This window comes from Heterodontus francisci, chromosome 13 (genome assembly GCF_036365525.1).
Source record: "Heterodontus francisci isolate sHetFra1 chromosome 13, sHetFra1.hap1, whole genome shotgun sequence".
Taxonomy (NCBI): domain Eukaryota; kingdom Metazoa; phylum Chordata; class Chondrichthyes; order Heterodontiformes; family Heterodontidae; genus Heterodontus; species Heterodontus francisci.
In genome coordinates this window covers 15166162-15190791 of record NC_090383.1, presented here as the reverse complement: position 1 = coordinate 15190791, position 24630 = coordinate 15166162, and the positions used below count along the sequence as shown (strand labels likewise).

Sequence of the window (24630 nt, the reverse complement as noted above, 5' to 3'; positions counted from 1 at the left end):
TGCACTATACTAGATCTGAAATAGCTTTATCCATAATTGGCTCTACAGCATCTTGTTCCAGAAAATGTTGCGGAAGCATTCTATAAACTCATCTTCCAGACTACCTTTGCCAATTTAATTTGTCCAGTCTATGTGAAAATTGAAGTCCCGCATAATCATTAACATCAACGCAAACATGCCTGATTTTTTAATGAAATTTGTGTGATTCTCATCAATCTGCCTCCTGGTCTGTTATGAAAATTTGGTGTGCTTTGTGCTCCTGTTAGTCCAACTTGAAACTGTGTTCTTGGTTGCTACTTTGTTGCCTAAATTGCAGCCGTTTCACTTTTTAACCATTGCTATGCCTGTAACCTTTTTTTCTTTCATCAGACTGATGCTGCATCCTTTGTTCTTGGTGGACAGCTTGCGCCGCAACCTCTCGGCCAACGGACTGGTGGAAGTAGACCACAAGCCATGCAGAATGTAAGACAGACGGCTTATGAAATGAGAGTACAGGGTAGAGATCAACAAAATAAGGTGAGATTATGTTGGGCTTTAAGAGTCAAAACAAAAATTTATGATATATTTATGTGATTTATTGTCTAATGAAGTACAACTGTTACATTAGAGGTAATGTTTCTAACCATGTCCTAAGATGCTGTAGTTCTTGTACAGTTCTCCTGAGCTGCTTTAAGGTTAAACTACATTGTTAAGGGTATAGTTTAGTGAAAGCATTGTCTTAATTGTTCATAGCATATAGAAGACATTTGGGTTTTAATTCCATAATATGAGAAGGTACCTCATCATTATTATGTAAATTTTAGTTAGAAAGTTCCTTTGTTGCCCCCTAGAAACAGTTTTTAGAATCACCAGAAAGGAGTATTGTTGTTTGCTGGGCTCAGATTTTAAGTGTGGCCGTGTTTTTTTTCCCCTTGCATGTTGCATATTATCTTGCACTTAATAGAGCATTCTCATTGAAAGGATCTCCTCCAGCTGCACTTTTAGCTTGTGAGAATAGTGTACAGAGATATTGAATGCAATAAATGTTTACAGGGCTAAATTGAAGGAAATCTGTCAGCAAAGATTATTCTAAAATTGGTGAGAAATCTGAACAGATTCAGAGCTCTTGGTTCATAATGGTTTTTACCATTTTATGTGTTTTCAAAGGTGAGGCAGACTTTAATAGTTTTGATGGCTTAGAGTTGTAGCATTTTCAGCAACTCTCCTTCCTTTCAATTTCCACCTGCCTCCGCAAGGAAAATGTCTTGATATGAGAAGTTCTGATTGTTTTTCTTTGGTATATCTTTTATGTAGAGCCTGTCTTGCAAGTACTTCTGTTTATTAAGTAGACCAAATACCTTGGTTGATAATTTGAATGTTGGTGTTCTGCAGTTTATGTTTTAAATAGTTAAATGATCTGCGTTTGTATATACTGTAACTTTGCATTCCAAGTTCATCCACATTCGAGTTAAAGATTACTCTGTGTGCAAACAACTTTATGTTGCTACGATAAGCAGTACTCCGATGTCTTAATTCCTAGCAGTAAATATGCTTGTATTTTATCCAAAAACTGACTCTGTTTATACTCCAGGTTTATTACCGATGCAAGTGATTCATGCTTGTACCAACTCTAGTTAATATAAATCCAGAGTTGAGGCTGGAAGATGTTGTTGCTTTCTGCAGTTTGGGTTCGACACTTCATGTGGAGTCAAACGTAGATTGCAAGGGTGTATGTTGGAGTCCTTAAAAAAAAAAAGGAACACCTGTCTGGGAATTTAATTGTCATGTCTGGGTTTTCACCTTGCTTCCTGAATATTTAAAGCATCACTTTTGGGAGAAAGCATATTTTTTTATATTTTATTTAAAAGTTCATACTGAAGATACTTACTCCTAAAATTGGATTGCTAACTTTTTATTAAAAACTGTTGCACCTCAAGATTATCTGAGTGGAATGATTTTTCAAAACAAATGAACTATTGTGGATGCAAAGTTTTAGACTCAAGCAGTTGGAAAGGCTGCACTATAAGGGTTAGTTCTGTACAAAGTATTCCTTTCTTTGCACCCATTTTATCTCATTTAAAAAGGCGCACCAACTTTTGGGAGATGACCTAATTTAATTGACATCATGTTGCCTTGTGGCGATTTGTGATTCCAGGTTGCTTTTCAGAAGTGCTCCATTCATGTTGGCAAAAGAATTGGGAATGTGGGAAAAAGAGGCTTGGGAGCAATTCCACAGTGGGGGTTTTTTTGTACAATAGAGTGAAATTGAACAGAGTTTGTGGGATGTGAGCATTGCTGGCAAGGCCAGCATTTGTTACGCATTTCTACTTGCCCTTGAGAAGCTGTCTTGAACCACTGCAGTCCATGTGGTGTAGGTACACCCACAGTGCTGTTAGGAAGGGAGTTCCGAGACAGGATAATGTGTGGCTTGGATAGGAACTTGCAGGTGATGGTGGTATTACCATGCGTCTGCTGCCCTTGTCCTTCTAGGTGGTAGAGGTCACGGGTTTGGAAGGTGCTGTCGAAGGAGTCTTGGCAAGTTGCTGCAGTGCGTCATGTAGATGGTGTGTATGCTGCTGTCACGGTGCACCGGTGGTGGAGGGAGTGAATGTTTAAGGTGGTGGATGGGGTGCCAATCAAGCTGGCTGCTTTTTCCTGAATGGTGTTGAGCTTCTTCAGTGTTGTTGGAGCTGCACTCATCCAGGCAAGTGGAGAGTATTCCAACAGACTCCTGACTTGTGCCTTGCAGATGGTGGACAGGCTTTGGGGAGTCGGGAGGTGAGTTACTCGCTGCAGAATTCCCAGCCTCTGACCTGCTCTTATTGCCACAGTATTTATATGATTGGTTCAGTGAAGTTTCTGGTCCTCGTCCCCCCCCACCCCCTGCCTGCCCTCTGCCAAAAGGATGTTGATGGTGGGGGATTCCGTGTTGATGTCAGCGAACATCAGGGGGAGATGATTAGATTCTCTCTCATTGGAGATGGTCGTTGTCTGGCACTTGTGTGGTTGTATCAGCCCAAGCCTGAATGTTGTCTAGGTCTTGCTGCATGTGTGCCCAGATTGTTCCAGTATCTGAGGAGTCGCGAATGGTATTGAACTCTGTGCAATCATCAGTGGACAACCCCACTTCTGACTTTATGATGGAGGGAAGGTCATTGATGAAGCAGCTGAAGATGGTTGGGCCTATGACATTACCCTGAGGAACTCCTGGGCTGAGATTATTGGCCTCCAATAGCCACAACCATCTATCGGCAGCTTACCTTATAAACGTCACTGAACTTGCATGCAGTTGTGAGATGCCTGTTTATTTCAATGTGCAGTACATTCCAGATTGCCATGCAAATGCGCATGCGTACACCTTTGAGGGAACATTGATCATCTCCCACTGGTCCCTTTCTCCCTCTCCTCACACATCCTACACCGGGACTGTTAGCTTCTCTTTCCCGTCACAAGGGCTCACACTTCCAGAAGAGCAGATGAAAGCTTGGAAGCCTGGGCTTAGATCATTAAAACAAAACTTTTAAAATCCATTCATGTCACCAAACAGGGAAATGAAACTCTCATAATCTGGTCTCTCATCCATTATCCATTAACCTCAACTACTTTAAAGAAATTGTGGCTTCCAGGCTGATGTATGTGGCTCAGCCAATGCGAAACTTGGGTGGTCTTTGACCAAGCTCCACTTATATATGATCAATAATCCAATCTACATCATAACCTTGTCCATCAGAAAGCATCAGGTGCCCATTGGGACAAAATCCTTTGATCAACTTCAGCCCAGACTCTGTGTTTCTCTGGCCATGATAGAACATGCCCACTGGCTTTGTGATCTTCAGTTGCTGTGGGCCTTTTTGGGCCATTCAGTTCCTGGCTGAGTTCTGGGCAATTGAGATCTGCTGAATAGGGAGCACTCCTGAGTGTCTCTCTGTAATCAAGAGTCGACAACCAGACGTGCCCTGGGCCCCTTCACTCACAGATTGGATGGCTTTTTCTCCCTCCCACAACCCTTGACCGATGAACCCGGAGCGTTTGCTCCTTCTGTAGTTCAGTGTCTCGCGGGCTTTTCGCCTCCCATCCTTCTCACCGTGCTGCTCACTTCCAGACGCACAACTCCTTACTCCACCCTTGCTTGCTGCTCCTCCAATCACAGATTCCTTCTCTTCCATGCTCGTGCTAGTTCAGTCACAGCTGCACTTTGTCCTATCTGTTCAGCCGCCCACACTTTTCTCGTTGGCCTTTGATGTTAAGCCCTGCTTCATGCTCAAGCTCCCTGTAGTGAGCGAACTGTTTATTTCAATGCATCGTACGTTCCAGATTGTTACATGGCAGTGTACACACGCTCTTTAGAAGGAACATTGATCTTGACCATAAACGGACGTCTCATTCGTTGATTTTTTTTTTTGTTTTTAGTACAGAAAAAATAGAATTAATCAGTTTTGACGATATTGTATGGAGAATACCAGGGGTAGGGCTCAACAGTTAGAACTTTACATGAATTCATGGTTTGGATGATGCTTTTGAACAGTAAGTCATTCCAACTCAAATATGCAGTGCATCCTAAAAGCATATGATCCAAGCAAATGTTATTTGAGCTGTATAGAGCATTTTCTTTATTTTAATTTGCGTGGAACTTGAGCCACATATTGATTGGTATGTAACTGGGATAATGTCTGTTGTAAGGTCAGTGGGAGAATAAAGGGTACAAGATTGACACCAAGCCAGTGTTGATCATAGAAATATTTCCACTAAAGTGATACTAAGAAAAATCATTTTGTTTAGGTTATATTTTATGTTTAGTCTGATGTCCTCTGAAAACCCCCCAATAACACCATTAACAGCTTGTCATCCTGGTAGATACTTATCAATATGACTTATCTATTAAATAATGCTGGCTCAGGCAGGACTAAAAATAGCCTAAAATGTTTTTAAAAGAGCGGAGCGTGATGTCCAGGTCATCAATAGTGTTAAATGTAATATAAATACTGTTGGTTCAGAAAAATTGTATGGGCAATAACAAAATAATTGATTTTAAAAAAAAAACAAGGAGTGGGATAAGTTAAAATGTGTGTTTACAAGCATCAGTGCATGAAGGCAGGATAGGTTCCATTGTCCTGTTAAAAGATCTATACTCTAAGGCATTTTGCACAAATAAAACAGAATTGGAAGTGTAAATTCAGTTTAAAGGATGTGACACTGTAGCCAGTCCTAAGATCTGGCTGCAAGTTGGCCATGACTGGAAGATAAATATTTCAGGTTATAAGTGCTTTAGAAAGAACAGGAAAATTGGAAAAGGAATAGCAATATTGACTAGGGATTATTGTAGCATTAGAAAGTAGGATTATCAGTAATGCAATAGGTGGAGTTGTGGAATAGAGAAGGCTGCAAGACTTTGATGGGAGTTGTTTATAGACCTTCAGATAGCAGTGTTCAAGTAGCAGGATACAGAAACACTGAGATCAGAGAAGCTAGTTGCAAAAAGAGTAGTAGAGTTCAATTTTCATAGACTGATACAGGCTAGATACGTTCCAACAAGGGCGGAATGTAGGGGAACCAAAAATGGGGCTCCTGGGATGATGAGGGAGATGGAGATTATGATGGAGGAAAAAAAGAGGATGTATGATGCATGTCAAGTGAATTCTTCAAGTGAAAACGAGGTTAGATGCAATAAGTTGAGAGGGAAGGTGAAGAGGAAAATAAGACTGGCAGAGAGAATATGCAAATAGAATGGCAGTCAGCATAAAAAGGAATCAAAAAATCTTCTACCGGCATGTAAATAGTAAGCGAGTAATAAGAGGTGGAGTGGGGCCAACGAGGCACAAAGAGGGTACTATATGCTTACCACAGGGAAAGGCTAGAATACTTAATGTCTTGTGTCGGAGTTTACTAAGGAAAAGGAATCTGACAAAATATCAGTAGAAGAGAGAGAAGAGGCAATGGATAGAGTAAAAATTGGGAGGCTGGTTACGTTTAGGGTAGGTAAGTCACCTGATCCGGATGGCTTGCATCCCAAGTTGCGAAAGGAAGTGGGGGTGGAGATAGCAGAAGGGCTTGCCATAATATTCCACTCTTCTCTAGATATGGGGGAGGTGTCAGAGGATTCCTTATTCAAGTAAGGACAGTCGGAGCAACTACAGGAAGTGAGTTTAATATCAGTGGTGGTAAGGTTTTAGAAACATTAATCAACAGGCACTTGGAGAGGTTTGAGTTAATTATGGATAGTCAGCACGGATTTGTGAAGGGAGATCATGCTTGACTAATGTACTTGAATTTTTTGATGAAGTAACAGAGAAGGTTGGGAATGTGGTGTATGTTGTCGATAGGGATTTTAAGAAAGTGTTTGATAACCAGCATTTTTTGCAACTCTATCAAAATTGAGGTTGTGGTGAATGATTGTCTACCATTGTCTGGTCTGAAAAACAGTGGTGTTCCCCAAGGGTCAGTGCTCGGACCACTGCTATATATGTAAATTACTTGGATCTTGGAATGCAGAGTAGAATTTCAAAATTTGGCCATGATCCCAAACTTGGAGGAATAGCAAACAGTGAGGATGATTCAAACCGCCTACAGCAGGACATAGACAGACTAGCAGAAAAATGGCCGATGGAATTTAATACAGACAAGTATGAGGTGATGCTTTTGGCAGAAGGGATAGGGTGAGCCAATGTAAAGTTAATGGCACAGTTTTAAAGAATGTGCAGGAACAGAGGGACCTGGTGGTGCATGTGCATTGATCTTTGAAGGTGACAGGGCATATTGAGAGAGTAGTTAGTAAAGCACATGGGATCTTGGGTTTCATAAATAGAGGCATAGAGTACAAAAGCCAGGAACTTATGCTGGACCTTCATAAAGGTCTGATTAGGCTCCAACTAGAATATTACACCCAGTTCTGGTTACCACACTTAGGCCTGGATTTAGTCCTCCCCCAGGCGTCGGGGTCCGTGGCTGGATGGGGGCCTGAAGATGCCTCTGGGAGAGGGCTGCTACACCCCCCAGTGCCGGAAGGGCCTGGACCGATATTACCAGCAGTGGCCAAGCCTTGTGACTGCCCCCCCACCATTTGGCGATGGGACCTCCATTTACACATTTCATTAAATGACAATTAATTAATTAATTATACTTGCGTCGCTGCCTGAGTTCCTGCTCCATTCTTCGACCTGGTGGCTGGCACTCCCTCACCTTTGCTTCCCCGTCCCTGGAAACAAGGTTCTGCGCTGGTGGGGAGAGGGGGTAAGTTCCTCAGTGCAGGGCAGGGGGTAGTGGGGCCAAAGTATCATCATTAATCTAGGGGATGGTGGGAAGGGTTTGAGGTTAAAGTTTATGCAGTTTGGTGGAGGGGGGGTGGCGAGGTGATGGGATGGTCTGGTCTGATGGACAAGATATGTTTTGGGGGCAGGGGAGGGCAGATAATTTAATCGTTATTGGAGGGGTGGAAGAGGGGCCGAAGAATTGTCTTTATTTAGTTATATGCACTTTATCTTTAAATATTTAAATTTACCACAAGGGCTCAAAGTCCTTTAAAAATGGTGTCGACGCCTGTGCACAGGCAGCTGACACCATTGCTGGGGACGGACAACCTGCCCGCTCCACATGATTGGGGAGGGTGGCTGCCCCGGCTGCTTAACTGAGCAGCCACACGGAAGATTGCGGTGGCTCCACGACATGCAGGCTGCTGTTTTTTCTTCACCCGCCGCTGAAGTCAGCGTTGGGCACAGAAGATTCATCCCTTTAGGAAGGATATGAGGGTCCTTGAGGGGGTGCACAGGACATTTTCCAGATAGGGTTCCAGGGACACGGGATTTTAGTTACACGGTTAGATTGGAAAATCTGGGATTGTTCTTCCTGGAGCAAAGGAGATTGAGGGGAGTTTTGATAGAGGTGTATAAGATTATGACAGGCCTAGATAAGTTAGACAAGGAAAAACTGTTCCCATTAAGTAACTGATAATACAAGGACTAGGGAATACAGATAAAATGTTTTGGGCAAGAGTAGCATGGGGAATGTGCGGAACATATTTATGCAGCAAGTGGTAATGACCTGGAAAACTCTGCCCGTGAGGGCGGTGGAAGCGAAGACAATCAATGATTCGAAAGAAAACTGGGTGGGCACTTGAAGAAAATAAACTTGCAGGGCTCTGGGATCGAGTTGGGGAGTGGGATTGACAGGACTGCTCCGTGGAGAGCCGGCATGGACTCGATGGGCCAAATAGCCCGGACTCTATGACTAGGGGAAACCAAACAGCTTGTGTCCAAAAGACGGCAACTTTCATGTATTTGGGGCAGTTTTTCTAGAGTGCTGTTTTGAACCAACGGAACATGCCATAAATAATTTAGTGGTAAGTAATGAGCCTGACTTATTTAATAATCTAACAGTAAGGGAACACCTTGCTAACAATGAGCAAAATATGATAGAATTAATTAGTTTTGAGAGAGAGGTGGGTGAGTCACAAACCAAGCCTTTAAATTTGCAGTAAGGCTGACTGGAGGAATGCATGAGACAGGAATTAATTATGTTAGACTGAGCAGACAATCAAGTAGTTGGAGCTGCAAAAAGAGGACAAGTGAAAAAGCTTGCAAGGGATAGCAAGGGCAACATTACAGGGCTTTTACAAATATATTAAGGGAATGAGGATGGCTTATAGTGACGCAGGTCCCTTTAATGACAGATGATCAAATCCCTCATTTGACACCAAAATTATTTATGGCACTATTGTGGTGTTTTGGAAAATTTCCCCTTAAATTATTGCATTGTCTTCAAGTTAATAAACTATGCATTTAGTTTCAAATGTTTTCTCAGTAGAAACAGTACTTTTCCCAGTTAGCAAAATGTCCACTTTTTTGTTGCCACCATAATCATTCCTGTGGGATGAATTAAATTTTCTCACTAAATGAACTCAATGCAGCAAAGCACATTTCAGTGCTATCCTGAAGCTGCAATAGTGTTTTAGTTCTGGCTTATTTAAATAGAGGGAAAATGCCCTGCAAAATGTGGGGCTGGATTTTATAAACTCTGCGCCGATCTTCAAAAATGGTGATCCACTAGTGCAGCGACTCATATAAATGGCTGTGGAGGGCTGTCCACCACGATGATGTGGAGGGGGTGGGCAGTCCATCCCCGGCAATGGCACCATTGCGCAGGCGCCAACACCATTTTTTAAAGGGCTTTGAGCACTACACCTCAGTTTACATTTTTAGAGGAATAATGAATTAAGATAGATTTGGAAAAAGTTAAATAAATGTTTCTAGTCCCTCTCCCAACCCCCCCATTAAGCATATAATTCATTCCGTGTCCTCTTCCCCCACCGAAATATTTACTTTGTGCACCTGACTTTCCGTCCCCCCCCCCCCCCCCCCCCCCCCAACCCCCCACCAGCACTGAAATATTACCTGCCCTCTCCCCACCAGTGTCTCGCATCGGATCCTTGGACAGGTATACAGAGGCACAGGAGTGCCAACCACCGGCAGCAATATCGCTCCGGAATGGATGACGGGTGCGGGTTAAGTAATTCATTGATTTAAATACATTTAAAATATTGCTCTCTTCACTGAGCGGCACAGCCTGCTGGCATGAGGCCTCGCCACCGCAAACAATATCGGGCCGGGCCTTCCTGGCATGGAGGCCTGTGTCGGGTCTCTCCCAGAGGCATTTTCTGCCCCCGCTCTCCCATGACCCCCGATGTGGGGGGTGGGTGCTTTAAAATTCAGCCCGTGGTAATGTATGGAATTGGAGTGGGAAATTGCTGTTGTGCAAGAAGTCTTTATGATTAAATTTCAGAAGCTATGTTGTGCTATGGGTGGTAGATGTAGGCTCATTCACTAGCCCTAATCTTGGAAAAAAAACAGAAAATGGCTGGAATACTCAGCCGGTCGGGTAGCATCTATGGAGAGGAAAGCAGAGTTAATGGACTGAATTTTACCAGCTGCTCGATGCTGTGGGTTGCAGTGGGGGGGCCTGTAAAATTCAGTTGGGAGAGGCCCTCCTCGACCCCTGACATAGAGAAGGGCCCGTCGCATATTACCGGCGGTGGGGGGACCTCAGTGAGGCCCCCCTGGGGCGGGGCCTTCAGCTAAATATTCAAATTAACATCAGATTTAAATGAACCTACCTGTTGACAGTGGCCATCCCACGCCGATTTTACGGCCGCTGATCGCACCTAGCGCGCTTTCGGAACTCCATACGGAGTTCCGAGGCAAGGACCTGGTTGGGAGGGTGGAGCAATAAAATTTTCAGGGTGGGAGTGGTGGGGGAGTGGGGAAAACACTTTTTATTGGCTGTGGGGACGATGGGAAGGGGTTGAGGGTCAGAGGGGACAAATTTCGGGGGGCAAAGTTTGGGCTATCAAAAAGCATTTATTATGGGGGGAGAGGGCAATTTATATATAAATTATCCTTTGGGGGATGGGAGACGGGATTTAGAGTGGAAATAAAATTTTATTATTTCCCGAAGACCCGGACCTTTAAATATTGAAATGTTACTGAAGGTTTTGAAGCCCTTTAAAAATGGCGTGTGGCGCCGGATGCTGTTGCCGGGGACCCAGCGGCCGCCCCCTCTACATCAGGCGGCCGCACCGCGTCCTCCATTTTAATATGCCCCCACGCGTAATATTGTGGGGGCTTAGCAGTGGCACCTCCTTGTCGGAATGCCGCCGAGTGTGAAGCACGGAGCGCCAATAAAATTCAGCCCAATGTTTCAGGTTCCAGTTGTGATTGTAAGGTTATTGACCTGAAATGTTAACTCTTTCTCTCTCTCTCGATGCTGCATGACCTGCTGAGTCTTCCCAGCAGTTTCTATTTCGGATTTCCAGCATTTGTAGTATTTTGCTTTTGTATTAGCCCTAATCTTGAGCATGACATTGGAAATCTGGCTCAGTTGTTCCAGCACTGCTTTTAAGACTCAATTTGAGTGGCAGTTGCAGGTGCCTGGTGTCTAGTCACTGACTTGCACTGTGTTGCAGGGGCTGGCAGGAAGAAGAATAAAGAATAGAAAGATTAAAAATTGTGACAGCATTTTAATTATATTTAAGTGCTAGATATAGGGCTCAGTTACAGTCCTACATTTTGCATTTAACAAATGTGCCTAAAATTCCATGACACACACAATTTGGATCTGATATGAGGGACACGTTGAGAAAATATGGGCTATATAAGCACTAAGTCATCTGGAGGAAGCTGCTGGCTGCTATTTTAATGGCACATTATTCCCTTTAAAGTGCACTAATGCTTTCTTTAAGGTAGTTGACAAAGGAATTTCGTACAAATCATTGGTGTTCTTGTATTATAGCATAATGTGATTTTCACCTTAGTGGTGTGAAATGAGAATATATTCATGTAAGTGAGGCTGAGCAGGCAATTCGTGAATGAAGTATTTCTTGGAGACACTGAGCATCACCTTTCGTGGTTTTTATTTTCAGTCTTAAAACTCCTTTATTCCTTCTGCCAGTTTTTGCTCTCTTCACTCCTCCTGAAAGTGTTGTTCCTTGCTGGGGTACAGTCCCACAGGCAAGATGTGCCCTGTAGCACTTTTTCCAAGTGGGCATTCTTTTTTTTTAGAGATACAGCACTGAAACAGGCCCTTCGGTCCACCAAGTCTGTGCCGACCATCAACCACCCATTTATACTAATCCTACACTAATCCCATATTCCTACCACATCCCCTCCTGTCCCTATATTTCCCTACCACCGACCTATACTAGGGGCAATTTATAATGGCCAATTTACCTACCAACCTGCAAGTCTTTTGGCTTGTGGGAGGAAACCTGAGCACCCGGAGAAAACCCACGCAGGCATAGGGAGAACTTGCAAACTCCACACAGGCAGTACCCAGAACTGAACCCAGGTCGCTGGAGCTGTGAGGCTGCGGTGCTAACCACTGCGCCACTGTGCCGCCCCCATGTGAGCTTGGACATTGAGTTGACAAGCTTATAGCTTATGGGGGACATCACAACAGTGTGTTCATCTGATGTCATTACAGGTACACTTCCAGCAATGGTTACTGGATAGTAATCTATAACAGGGTCCCAGGCTGTTTGAGTATTTCCCGTTCCTCTGCTCCTCCACACATGGATGCCAAAGTTAAATGGGCTGCTGCATGTGAGACCAGCTAAGTTCAACATGACACGTGAATTGAACCTGTAACCCTCCTGTTCTGATTGGCTTAGCTTTTCACTTCCAACTAACCAATTGTCTAGCAAAGAGTAGGTTTCAAACATTTCATCATGGAAACGAGCAATGTTGTTAAGCCATTATTATGCAGCAACTGCAGTAAGCAATTGTCAGCCCACAAATATATGATGGTTTGAGCTCTTTACTGAGTTGGACTACATTTAACTAGTGAGAAAAATTCAGTTGTGGCAGTTGAGTTTTGGGGATGTACTTGAAGCAATTGCTGGAGTAGTGTAGAAGAACCTTTTATCCGACTTTTGCAATGCTTGAACTGCAAATGTGTAGTGCTGACTTTGGTAGAAACTAGACTTGTTCCCTTCCACTGACATCCCACAAGATCAGAAGTTCAAATTATTAAAAAGAAACACCAGCATAGATGCACAAAATTGATGCAAGATTATGTTCTTAATGTGATGATTCTCATTACAGAATACTGCATGAAAGGAAATGTTCCAGAATTGATAGATAATATTTGGGCCTTTCAGTAAAATCAAACCAGTGCTCATTATTACAATAAAGCAGCAATATGCCTTACTGACTGAAGTGATATGTCATGTGACTTCTGCAACATTCCAATTGTGAGCTTTGTAGGCCTGTTTCATTGTAGATTTCCTTTTGATTTGTAAGTACCAGTGAGACTTCATGTTGGCGTGAATTTCTGTGATTTGCTGGGTGGTAGCTTTTATGAGAAGTACATGGAACTCCATCATTGCGGGCCAAGTTCCACCTTAAGCTGTGATTTGTTTGAACCAATCAGGTCACTCAGTTTTACGAAGCAATTTTCAAAGTTTTTTATTTTTCCTTTATAATTTTCTAGACACCAGCTCTCAACAATAGTTCAAATTCAGACGGAAGCCCAGTTCCACTTGGAATGAAGAGAAAGAATGGGGATAATGATGAAGATGATGACGAACCATCAGATAACATCAGGTACAGTTATCCGCTGGTTGCATTGTTTAGCTGTTCTGCAAATTTCCTAAAATAGGCACACTAATTAATACCACTTAATTTGAAGTAGCAAATGTCATCTTCTCTCCCATAACTGCTTTTCCATTTATCGAGTAGTAATTAATGTGGAAGGGACAGGAATGCTGAGCAAAGCACTTTGAGACATTGGAGCTGTTGATTGAGTAGTGAAATTAGTATGCAAGTAGGTTGTCCTATTAAAAGTTCCGTCTCTGAGATCAAACTTTAAATTAGACAGCCATCTCTCCTTTTTATGCATAGGTGACTATGCAATCTCGATGCATGTACAAGCAGCAACCAGTTCTGTCCATTTCCATTGAATAGTTATCACTGGGGACTATAAAATGCATACAAAGGTAAGGAGGGGGGAGCTTGGGAGAGAATGCTTTAAGACTAAATATTGTGAACTGAGATTGACCCTTGGGAAGCAGCGCTGGATTTCGATTAAAATAATTGTCTGACAGCAGTAATGGTGAACAAAAAGCGATGTCAATTTATACCGAAGGCTTATCTTGTACTTTGCAATTTTAGCATCATATATGCTTGTAATTCAGTGACATGCTCAGACTCTTGATGAGCTGACAATTCCAAACTAGGTGCAGCTACAGATGATCCTGATAATCTCTTAAAATAAATGGCACTCTACTATTGAATGAATGTCCAGATGTTTTTCACACTCTGCTGTCCATAAGAAGTCACTGTATCATTTACATCTTAGTTTTAAGTGGTGGAGCTTTATTTTTCTATGAAAACTGATACTGACATTGTGGGAGAGGGAAGCCTGTGAAGCACTCCCTCAGTCGCTTTGTAAATTTGCTTTTGATTTTCATACATTTCAAAGAAATTTTGTCTCTGATCAGTATTCGGTGAGTTGAAAACAACCTGCAGATGCTTGTATCCATAAACAACTTCTGACCTCAAGTTGCAGAGTCCAACCAATTTATACCTGTGTATGTGATTATTTTTTTAACTCTTAATCTTCAGTATTTGGCCCACAGATGAAATTGTGATGTAGTAATGGCATATAATTTATTTGTGACCACCTAAACCCAGTCTTGCAGGCCTACGAATAGTTGGTTTAGAATAGCATAGGCACTGGTGCCCTATCAACTCATGCCAAGGGTTTTGTACTACACACAGCTTTTAACATTTTTGTCAAGTATTGAATGAGTTCAGGTTGAAGATAATTCTAGAAATAATTTTTATTCAGTATTTTGAGGCCTGGATTCAAACTTTACATATCTTTGGACTTCTCTTTTAAAACCTGATGACTTTGCTTCAAAGAACAGTACAGCACAGGAACAGGCCATTCTGCCCAACAAGCCTGCGCCGATCTTGATGCCTGCCTAAACTAAAACCTTCTGCGCTTCCGGGGACCGTATCCCTCTATTCCCATCCTATTCATGTATTTGTCAAGATGCCTCTTAAACGTCGCTATCGTACCTGCTTCCACCACCTTCCCCGGCAGCAGGTTCCAGGCCCTCAGCACCCTCTGTGTAAAGAACATGCCTCGCACATTCCCTCTAAACTTTGCCCCTCTCACCTTAAACCTATGTCCCCTAGTAGCTGACTCTTCCACCCTGGGAAAAAGCTTCTGACTATCCACTCTGTCCATGCCGCTCATAACTTTGTAAACTGCTATCATGTCGCCCCTCCACCTCTGTCGTTCCAGTGAAAACAATCCGAGTTTATCCAACCTCTCCTCATAGCTAATGCCCTCCAGACCAGCAACATCCTGGTAAACCTCTTCTGTATCCTCTCCAAAGCCTCCACGTCCTTCTGGTAGTGTGGCGACCAGAATTGCACGCGATATTCTAAGTGTGGCCTAACTAAAATTCTGTACAGCTGCAGCATGACTTGCCTATTTTTATACTCTATGCACCGACCGATGAAGGCAAGCATGCCGTATGCCTTCTTGACCACCTTATCCACCTGCGTTGCCACTTTCAGTGACCGGGGAACCTGTACGCCCAGATCTCTCTGCCTGTCAATACTCCTAAGGGTTCTGCCATTTACTGTATACTTCCCACCTGCATTAGATCTTCCAAAATGCATTACCTCACATTTGTCCGGATTAAGCTCCATCTGCCGTTTCTCCGCCCAAGTCTCCAACCGATCTATATCCTGCTGTATCCTCTGACAATCCTCATCACTATCCGCAACTCCACCAACCTTTGTGTCGTCCGAAAACTTACTAATCAGACCAGCGACATTTTCCTCCAAATCATTTATATATACTACAAAGAGCAAAGGTCCCAGCACTGATCCCTGCGGAACACCACTAGTCACATCTCTCCATTCAGAAAAGCATCCTTCCACTGCTACCCTCTGTCTTCTATGACAGAGCCAGTTCTGTATCCATCTTGCCAGCTCACCTCTGATCCCGTGTGACTTCACCTTTTGTACCAGTCTGCCATGAGGGACCTTGTCAAAGGCTTTACTGAAGTCCATATAGACAACATCCACTGCCCTTCCCTCATCAATCATCTTTGTCACTTCCTCAAAAAACTCAATCAAATTAGTGAGACACGACCTCCCCTTCACAAAACCATGCTGCCTCTCGCTAATAAGTTCATTTGTTTCCAAATGGGAGTAAATCCTGTCCCGAAGAATCCTCTCTAATAATTTCCCTACCACTGATGCAAGGCTCACCGGCCTATAATTTCCTGGATTATCCTTGCTACCCTTCTTAAACAATGGAGCAACATTGGCTATTCTCTAGTCCTCTGGGACCTCACCTGTAGCCAATGAGGATGCAAAGATTTCTGTCAAGGCCCCAGCAATTTCTTCCCTTGCCTCCCTTACTATTCTGGGCCAACCCTTTCCCTGGTTACCCTCTTGCTCTTTATATATGTATAAAAAGCCTTGGGATTATCCTTAATCCTGTCTGCCAATGACTTTTCATGACCCCTTTTAGCCCTCCTGACTCCTTGCTTAGGTTCCTTTCTACTGTCTTTATATTCCTCAAGGGATTCGTCTGTTCTTAGCCTTCCAGCCCTTTCCAATGCTTCCTTTTTCTTTTTGACGAGGCTCACAATATCCCGCGTTATCCAAGGTTCCCAAAACTTGCCAAACTTATCTTTCTTACTCACAGGAACATGCTGGTCCTGGATGCTAATCAACTGACATTTGAAAGACTCCCACATGTCAGATGTTGATTTCCCCTCAAACAGCCACCCCCAATCTAAATTCTTCAGTTACTGCCTAATATTGTTATAATTAGCCTTCCCCCAATTTAGCACCTTCACCCGAGGACTACTCTTATCCTTATCCACCAGTACCTTAAAACATACGGAATTATGGTCACTGTTCCCGAAATGCTTCCCTACTGAAACTTCGACCACCTGGCCGGGCTCATTCCCCAATACCAGGTCCAGTACAGCCCCATCCCTAGTTGGACTATCTACCTATTGTTTCAAGAAGCCCTCCTGGATGCTTCTTACAATTTCTGCCCCATCCAAGCCCCTAGCACTAAGTGAGTCCCAGTCAATATAGGGGAAGTTAAAATCACCCACCGCTACAACCCTGTTACCTTTACATCTTTCCAAAATCTGTCTACATATCTGCTCCTCTACCTCCCGCTGGCTGTTGGGAGGCCTGTAGAAAACCCCCAACATCGTGACTGCACCCTTCCTATTCCTGAGCTCCACCCATATTGCCTCGCTGCACGACCCCTCCGAGGTGTCCTCCCGTTCATACACTGATAGTTGGACTGTAGACTAAACCTCAAATCATGGGCATTTCAGGTATTGGGGTTTTGCCTAGCACATCATGTATAGTTAGGGGACAAGCTGTTTTGGAGCAGGCTCCATAATCATTTTTGTTACCAAGGAGAAAACATTTTTTTTTTTCTTCCTTAACTTGGCACTCTTTGTGCCTGAACCATAAAATCTTAGGATTGTGAGGTGCAGAAGAGACATCAGCATGTGGGATAGTTGGGGTAAGGATCCTGCATTGTACTGATCTCACTCATTCCAGCTGGAACCTCGGTCAGAAATCTAGCAATTTAGTAATATTGGCTGAAGCCTTGGCTCTGGCCTCTGCAGAAGTGGTGGTAGAGCATAACTGTCGGTCTTCCCATTCTTTTGCTTACTGACTTTGGATACAGGATTCAGTCATGTGTCTATCAAATCCACTTCAATCATGAAAGCTTCTGAGAGCCTTGTGCTAAAGAATTTAGTTGATCGGTCATTCAAAACCTTGTTTTGTCATACAGCAGAACTGAAAACTTATCCAATCACCTGCATCTGTAAGTTTGGGTTCTTGCACTGCCTCCAGTCAAAGCAATCTATCTTAGGACATTTATACTACTTGATTTACAGTACTATTCATTACTAAATGTGTATTTGTCAGTACTGCTGGATATAGTATTATGAACGCTGGACTTTGTAATATGATTGTTTTAAAAGCTGTGATTTTTAAAAGTTTAAGATAAAGTATGAGAAGTCAGATGACACCTTCAAGCAGATGACAGGTATCTTGGTTACCAGGACCACAAAGAACACACATCAAAGACATTGCAACTGGGAGGGGTTTGGGACTTTTAACCACAAATATTTTGCCCTCCGAGAGGACTGTGTAATGGATGAGTGTGGTGTGAGGTATTCAAATATTCTAATAAGAAATGCCTTTATTTGTAACTTGTGGTATCAGCTACTTACAAAGTACTATTTAGTTAATGAGGATTTCTTTTAATTCCGTTATAATAAAAGTCTTAAAAACTGAAATCTTTTGTAATTCTTTAAATTGGTCTGGGAGTTTATATCTCGGATTTTTAACATTAATGGTCTCACTGAGGTCGTAAGATTAGCAATACGGTAGTGTGCCATGGTTAGGTTACTGGACTAGTAATGCCACTGTCTGAGTTAATAATCCAGAAAGGAGTCAGCCATTTAGGACTGAAATGAGGAGAAATTTCTTCACTTTTTGGAATTCTCTACCTCAGGGGCTGTGGATGCACAGTCGAAAAGTATATTCAAGACCGAGATCAATAGATTTTTGGGTACGCAGGGAATCAAAGGATAAGGTGGGAAAGTGAACTTGATGTAGATTTTCAGCCATGATCTTACTGAATGGCAGTGCAGGCTTGAGAGGCCATCTTGTCTACTCCTGCTCCTATTTCATATGCTTTTAGAATTCAGATTCACATCCTGCCTTGGCAGTTTCGAATTCAATTTATTTATTTTTTTAAAAATAAAAAGCTATGTAGAGGTGAATCTGTCAGATTGTTGTAAAATGACTAGGAAACCTGCTCTCCTACCCCACCTGACCTAAGTGTGATTCCAATCCCACACCAATGTGGTTAATTCTTAATGACTGTCTGAAGTGACTGAGCAAGCCACTTGTATCAAACTGGCTACCAATAGTTCAGGAAGAACAGCCACCGCCTTCTCGGTGATGCCCGTATCCTGAGGATGAATTAAATATATTACGAGGACTGTTGAGAGAGCTTCAGGGCTTCTATTTTGTAAATGGGGTGGTGTGGAGAAGAGAACAATTCTGTCACTTTGTGAATTATAGGAACATTTGATTGCTACTGGGTCTCTGTCCCTTTTCTCCTATCTATATTGTGGAGGGGACAGTTACTGATGGCAGGGCAAAGGAGATTGTCCCGGTCAAGATAATTTTTATTAATTGGTGCTCTCCATTTCTTAAACAACCAAACAATGTTGAATGCCTTGTCTCTAGAAGTACAGAAATGGGGCATAGAAGTAAAATAATTTAGGCCAAGAAAATGGCTGCTTTGTTCCAAAAGGCCAGGTGGGTTCCAGCCATGATGAAACTTAAAGCCCTGAAATAACTACTTCCTTGTGTGTCAGATTGGTTCAACAGTTGCAAACTCCCCTCTAAGTCAGAAGGTTGGTGGGTTCAGTCTCACTCCAGATGAGCACATAATCTAGGCTGAAAATTCAGTGCAGTAGTGAAGATGCACTGTACTATCTGAAGTGCTCTCTGTCAGAGGAGACATTAAACCAGGACCTGTCCACCTGTTGATGCAATTCAAATAGGGGAGTTCTGCTTGTGTCCAGCCTAGCATCTATTCCTCAACCAGCACCACCAAAAACAGATTAACGGGTCATCGATTTGATTACTGTGCACATTGGCTATTGCATTTCCCTACATGAGTGACTTCAAAAGTACTTTGTTGATTATGAAGTACTTTAGGACTTGCTGAGTATGCGAAAACAAGTTCATTCGGTTTTCTCTCTCCTTTTTTCTTCCTTTTTCTCACCTTCTCTCACATTCACTGCCTTGCTCTCTAACTTTTACTCTTGTATGCTCTCTCACTTTCTGAAGGAAATGTTCAAGCTCCGAGTACGGTCATAGTAGCAGACCTTGATATGTATTTTCAGTATGGAAAAAACCCCCACAAAAAAACAAATCAATGCACTGAGTAAATTGTCAACACAAAGGTCACCACTTTGGCCTGAAATGTCTGGAGTGTGTATGAAGTGCTGTTTCCAGTGACTGTCTGTCTTTTTTTTCATACCAATGTTTAGTTAGATGATTGGCTCCTTGGGGCATTTTGTGAGGATTGCAGTGTTGTTATCCTTGGAGAGCCAGTGAGCCGCCAGTAGTGCAACAGAGTGGAACTTCCGACCATGTTGCCTGCGCCATCACTGGCACAAATCCTGGCGTTAAGTGAATTTACATAATAGGGGCAGACACCCACTTCATTAGCAGCACTCTAAGGGCTTGTACCCGACAAAAAGGGTTTCTGAGTTGCTGTTTGCTACTCTGCCAGGAGTACAACAGGCTAGTGTGACCATGGATGCACCGATCTTCATTTGGGTGTTTCTCTTTCATATGTGGGCCCTTATTTTCTCATGGCAGTCTGACTTGGATTGCATTTAGGAGTTTTCTTATTGAGGTCCACATGCAACCCTGGAAGGCCTGCTTTTGGTAGATGAATATACTGCAAGAATGGCACAACTGGTGGGATTTTCTGGGTAGGGGTAGGGTGGTAGGCAGACAGGAGAGGTACTTCTGCCTCCCCTGCAACCCTTGGCATTGTAACGTAATGTGACTGATCAAGAACAGGGAACCTGACTGCTGATTCCACCCTAAATTATGATCCCTTCACAGTTGCAATGCTCAAATTACATCTCGTGAAGGAGCAGAGCTGCCTGGGGTTTCTCGTGATGTAGGAAATACAGCAGCAAATTCGCGCATAGCAAACTCCCAGAAACAGCAATCTGGGGCTGGATTTTAAGGAGCCCTCGACGCCGAGATCCATGGAGGGGGCTTGGGGGGTGTGGTGGGGGAGGCGGGTCGTGGCCTGAAGGTGGCTCTGGATGAGGCCAGCCATGGCCATCACTTGGCAAGGCACCATGGCGGCCTTCTCGGCGATGGGACTGCGATCAGCATATGTAAATGAATAAAATGAATAGCTTTACATCTACTTGCATCTAATCTTGATGACCCGCTGCGATTTTCAGCCCGGTGGCCAGCACTTGTTTCCCTGGATGGGTATCCAAAGGCATTCAAGGCCCCAAACTGGTGCGTTGGGGGTGGGCGGGGGGGGGGTGGGGAGGAGGTACATTTATTAGTGCAGGGGCGTCGGTGGGAACAGGGTCAAATAAATAGCATGGGTGTAGGGGATGGTGGGAAGGGTTGTACTTTAAACTTTGTGCAGTTTGGTGGGGGTGGGGAAGGTCAGATGGTAAAGGTAAGTGCTTTTAGGGGTGGGGGAGGACAAATTGTTATGGGGGGGTGGGAGAGGGGCAAAGAAACGTATTTATTTAATTTTATTCAATATGTCTTTAAATATTTAAGTAACCGGGTAGGGCAGACAGCCCTTTAAAAATGGCACCAGCACCTGCACATCGGCAGCTGACATCATTGCTAGCGATGGGCAGCCCACCCCCTCCACGTGATTTTGGGAGGAGGGGGAGCCCCGACGATTTAAATGAGCTGCCACGCTTCAGATTGCAGCAGTTCTTTGGCGTGCGACCTGCATGTGTGAGCTGCCATTTTTTGGAGCTCGACAGTGAGCTCATAAAATCCAGCCCATGATAATGACTAGATGATCAGTTGATTAAAGGATAAATATTGGCCAGAGACTGGGGATAACGTCCTGCTCCTCTTCAAAATAATGCTGTGGGATATTTTATGCCCACCTGAGAGCAAATGGGGCCTCAGTTTAGCATCTCATTTGAAAAAATGTGCCTCTGACAGTCCAGCACTCACTCACTACTCCACCGGCATGTCAGCCTTGATTTGTGTGCTCTGGAGTGAGACTTTAACCCACAATCTTCTGATTCAGGTGAGAGTGCTACTATCTGAGCCATGGCTGACACTGTTCGATGGCAATTTATGAACTTCGCCGCTTAAAATCTTGACAGTTTCAGCCCATGCCTGCCTCCAAAATTGGAGAGCTTTTGTGTATTATCTGGTGTGGTACGTGTACCTGTTTGTATATATCTTGATGCTGTTGCATTTGAAGATAACCTCTGGAATTTAGGTTAAAATTTATCCGTTCTGGAGAGATTGTAACGCTCTTAACCTTCACTGGTTATAAGGGTTTTTAGCTAAATGAGTTGGGCAGTCTTGAACCAGTTCCTGATGATCACCAGTTGGTCTTAAAAGCAGGCAGTCTCACTCTCCATACAAGGATGACTATCGTGGAAAATGGAAATATCTCACTGCTGCAATTGAGGGCATTCTGAGATTAATTGGAGCATGGTGAAATAGTGCTCTGCTGTACCTGACCTAGGGACACATGACGTGAATGGTTGGCGCCTAAAATGGAGAAAATGTTCTATTTCTCAATAAGCAAAAATCGTGGTGAAAAATTCTTGATTTTAAAACATTTTTCCCTGCCGCTCTCAGCTTGACTGAACTGATTTATGTTTTATGTCTTTAAGGTGAAATGGCCAAGTGTTTTCTATTTTTAAGCCCGGTTGGTGTGTATCACGAAGCCTGGGGAGACCAGTGGGATTTCAATAAATGCTGCCATTATTTTTTATATATATCAAGTTGCTGATTGGTCTTGTTCTGATTATGACTTATTTACTGATGAGATGACTGCTAAATGAGATTTTAGAAACTCCAGGTCCAGCAATTGTCTCCGGGCGTGCCACCAGATAGTAAATGTCATTGAAAATAGGATCAAGTTGCCTTGGCTTTAGTGGCCAGATTGCAAGGCCTGGCAGGTTGGGCACATCTTCCTTAACTTTTACATTTCGAAGAATTTCAAAGAAAACTGAATCACTAGGTAGGTTTCTGTAGGTATTTTGACTTGGGTTGCTTTGCTGCAAGGTTGGTGTGCTCGTTCTTTTGTAAAATCTTGTTTTTATGTTACAGGCTTTGGGAACAAGGTTGGAAACAACGTTACTATAAAAACAAGTTTGATGTTGATGCTTCTGATGAAAAGTTCCGCAGAAAAGTTGTAGAGTCATATGTTGAAGGTTTATGTTGGGTTCTTCAGTACTATTACCAGGTATGTGCTTTGTGTTTTTAACATTTTTGTTGAAGTGGAATTGTAGTACATGGTAGATGCCAAACTGGGAGTTCATACAAACATTAAAGGGGAAGGAATAGTGTTGGGGGCTATATATTTGTTTGTTTCCCTTTTTATAGAATAAAATAACAATCCTATCAGAGATGATGTCACCTTTTTAAAAAAAAAAGTTGTTGCTCTCTCCTATTCCTCTGGTTCCTCTGGTGATCCAAGTTACATGGACTGTCCCAGGGCATTTTATTGTAAACAGTAGGAGGAGGAAAAGAAGAGAAAGCATCCCAGAGCTCCCCAGCCCATGGAAACCTGCTTCAGGTTGGCAAATCTGAATTTCCAGTTCTTGAAGCAGTTTCCTGTGAATTATTAAAGCTGTTGCAATTGCTGTTTGCAATGGAACTATCCAGCATGCACTCTGTAATAAGTGTCACTGGAGCAGCCAAAGGTGGAGAGTGATCCTATTTGAGATTCTGTGCACTGGGGCACTAGGTTTTACAAAGTAAGTTGTGTGTACCATAAGTGATTTCCCTTTACTTTAACATGATTGCCTATGAAATAATTGATTTTAAAAAGCTAAATTCTGTTTACAGGGGTGTGCCTCCTGGAAGTGGTTCTACCCATTCCACTATGCACCATTTGCTTCAGACTTCACAGACATTAAAGATATGCCTTCCACCTTTGAAAAGGGAACTAAACCGGTAAGATTTTGCAGTGCGTATTCAGCTCTCAGGAATAAGTGTATATTGTACTTTATGCTGACTTCCCATCATTTACAATGGTAAATGCTTCTTGAGAAGCTTACAGTCTTGAGAAGAAAGTCAGTGAACTCTCTAATCATCATGGGTAACCTTTTGGTCCACAACAACTGATATTTATATAGCACCTTTAACGTAATAAAACGTCCCAAAGTGCTTCACAGTAGCCTTACAAAACAAAGTATAACATTGAGCCACAAAAAGAGATATTGGGTCAGATGACCAAAAGCTTGGTCAAAGAGTAGGTTTTAAGGAGTAGGTCTTAAAGGAAGAAAGTGAGGTGGAGAGGCAGAGAAATTTAGGGCGGGTATTCCAGAGCTTGGGGCCGAGGCAACCTGAAGGCACAGCCACCAGTGGTGGAGTGATTAAAATCGGATGCACAAAAGGCCAGAATTAGAGGAGCACAGATATTTTGGAGGGTTGTGGGGCTGGAGGAGATTACAGAGATAGGGAGGGGTGAGGTCATGAATGGGCTTGAAAACAAGGTTGAGAATTTTAAAATCAAGATGTTGCTTGACTAGGCGCCAGTGTAGGTCAGCGGGCGGAGGGGTGATAGGGGAATGGGACTTTGTGTGAAGTAAGATATGGGCAGCAGCGTTTTGAATGGCACCAAGTTTACGGAGAGTAGAACGTGGGAGACTAGCCAGCAGTGGATTGGAATAGGAAAGTCTAGAGGTTACAAAGACATGAATGAGTGTTGCAGCAACAGATGAACTCAGACAGGGGTGAAGTTGGGTGTTATGGAGCTTGAAATAGATGGTTTTAGTGATGGCGCCAATGTGAGGTCGGAATGTCATCTCGGGATCAAACATGTTACCAAGCTTGTGAACAGATTGGCTTAATCTCCCGACTGTTGCCAGGGAGAAGGATGGAGTCGGTAGCTATCTTTCCTTCACTTTTGCTGTGTCAAAATCCTGGAACTCCACTCCCAACAGCCCTGTGTGTACCTACCCACATGGACTGCAGCGGTTCAAGAAGACAGCTCACCACCATCTTCTCAAGGGCAATTAGGGATGGGCAGTAAATGCTGTCCTAGCCAGCGATGCCTACATCCCATGAACAAATAAAAAAAACCTTTATTTCTCTCTCATTATCTGATTTAACTCTAATTCACGTTCTCTGTCATTCCTTTGTTTCTTCAATCCTTAAATCTCACTGGTTAAGGAGATAGACTGTCGGTACCTTCACCAAGATCTCAGATGTTTCATTGTCTTCTTTACCAGCTCGCAGTTCTGGCATGAACAATTTCAAACTGAGGTGATAGGAAAAATTTCTAATTAATGGGGCTTACCACAAGATGACCTGCTGCAGCAAA

The 24630-nt window shown here is 43.2% G+C and overlaps 1 protein-coding gene across 1 annotated transcript in view; it reads left to right on the top strand.

Annotated features, from left to right (window-relative positions):
• xrn2 (5'-3' exoribonuclease 2) overlaps nt 1-24630 on the top strand; it is a 112911-nt gene that overhangs the window by 44916 nt on the left and 43365 nt on the right. Inside the window, exons 15-18 of the mRNA XM_068044391.1 lie at nt 370-516; nt 12955-13067; nt 22410-22545; nt 23151-23258. Of these exons, the coding sequence (XP_067900492.1) occupies nt 370-516; nt 12955-13067; nt 22410-22545; nt 23151-23258 (504 nt within the window). The remainder of the gene's footprint in view (nt 1-369; nt 517-12954; nt 13068-22409; nt 22546-23150; nt 23259-24630) is intronic.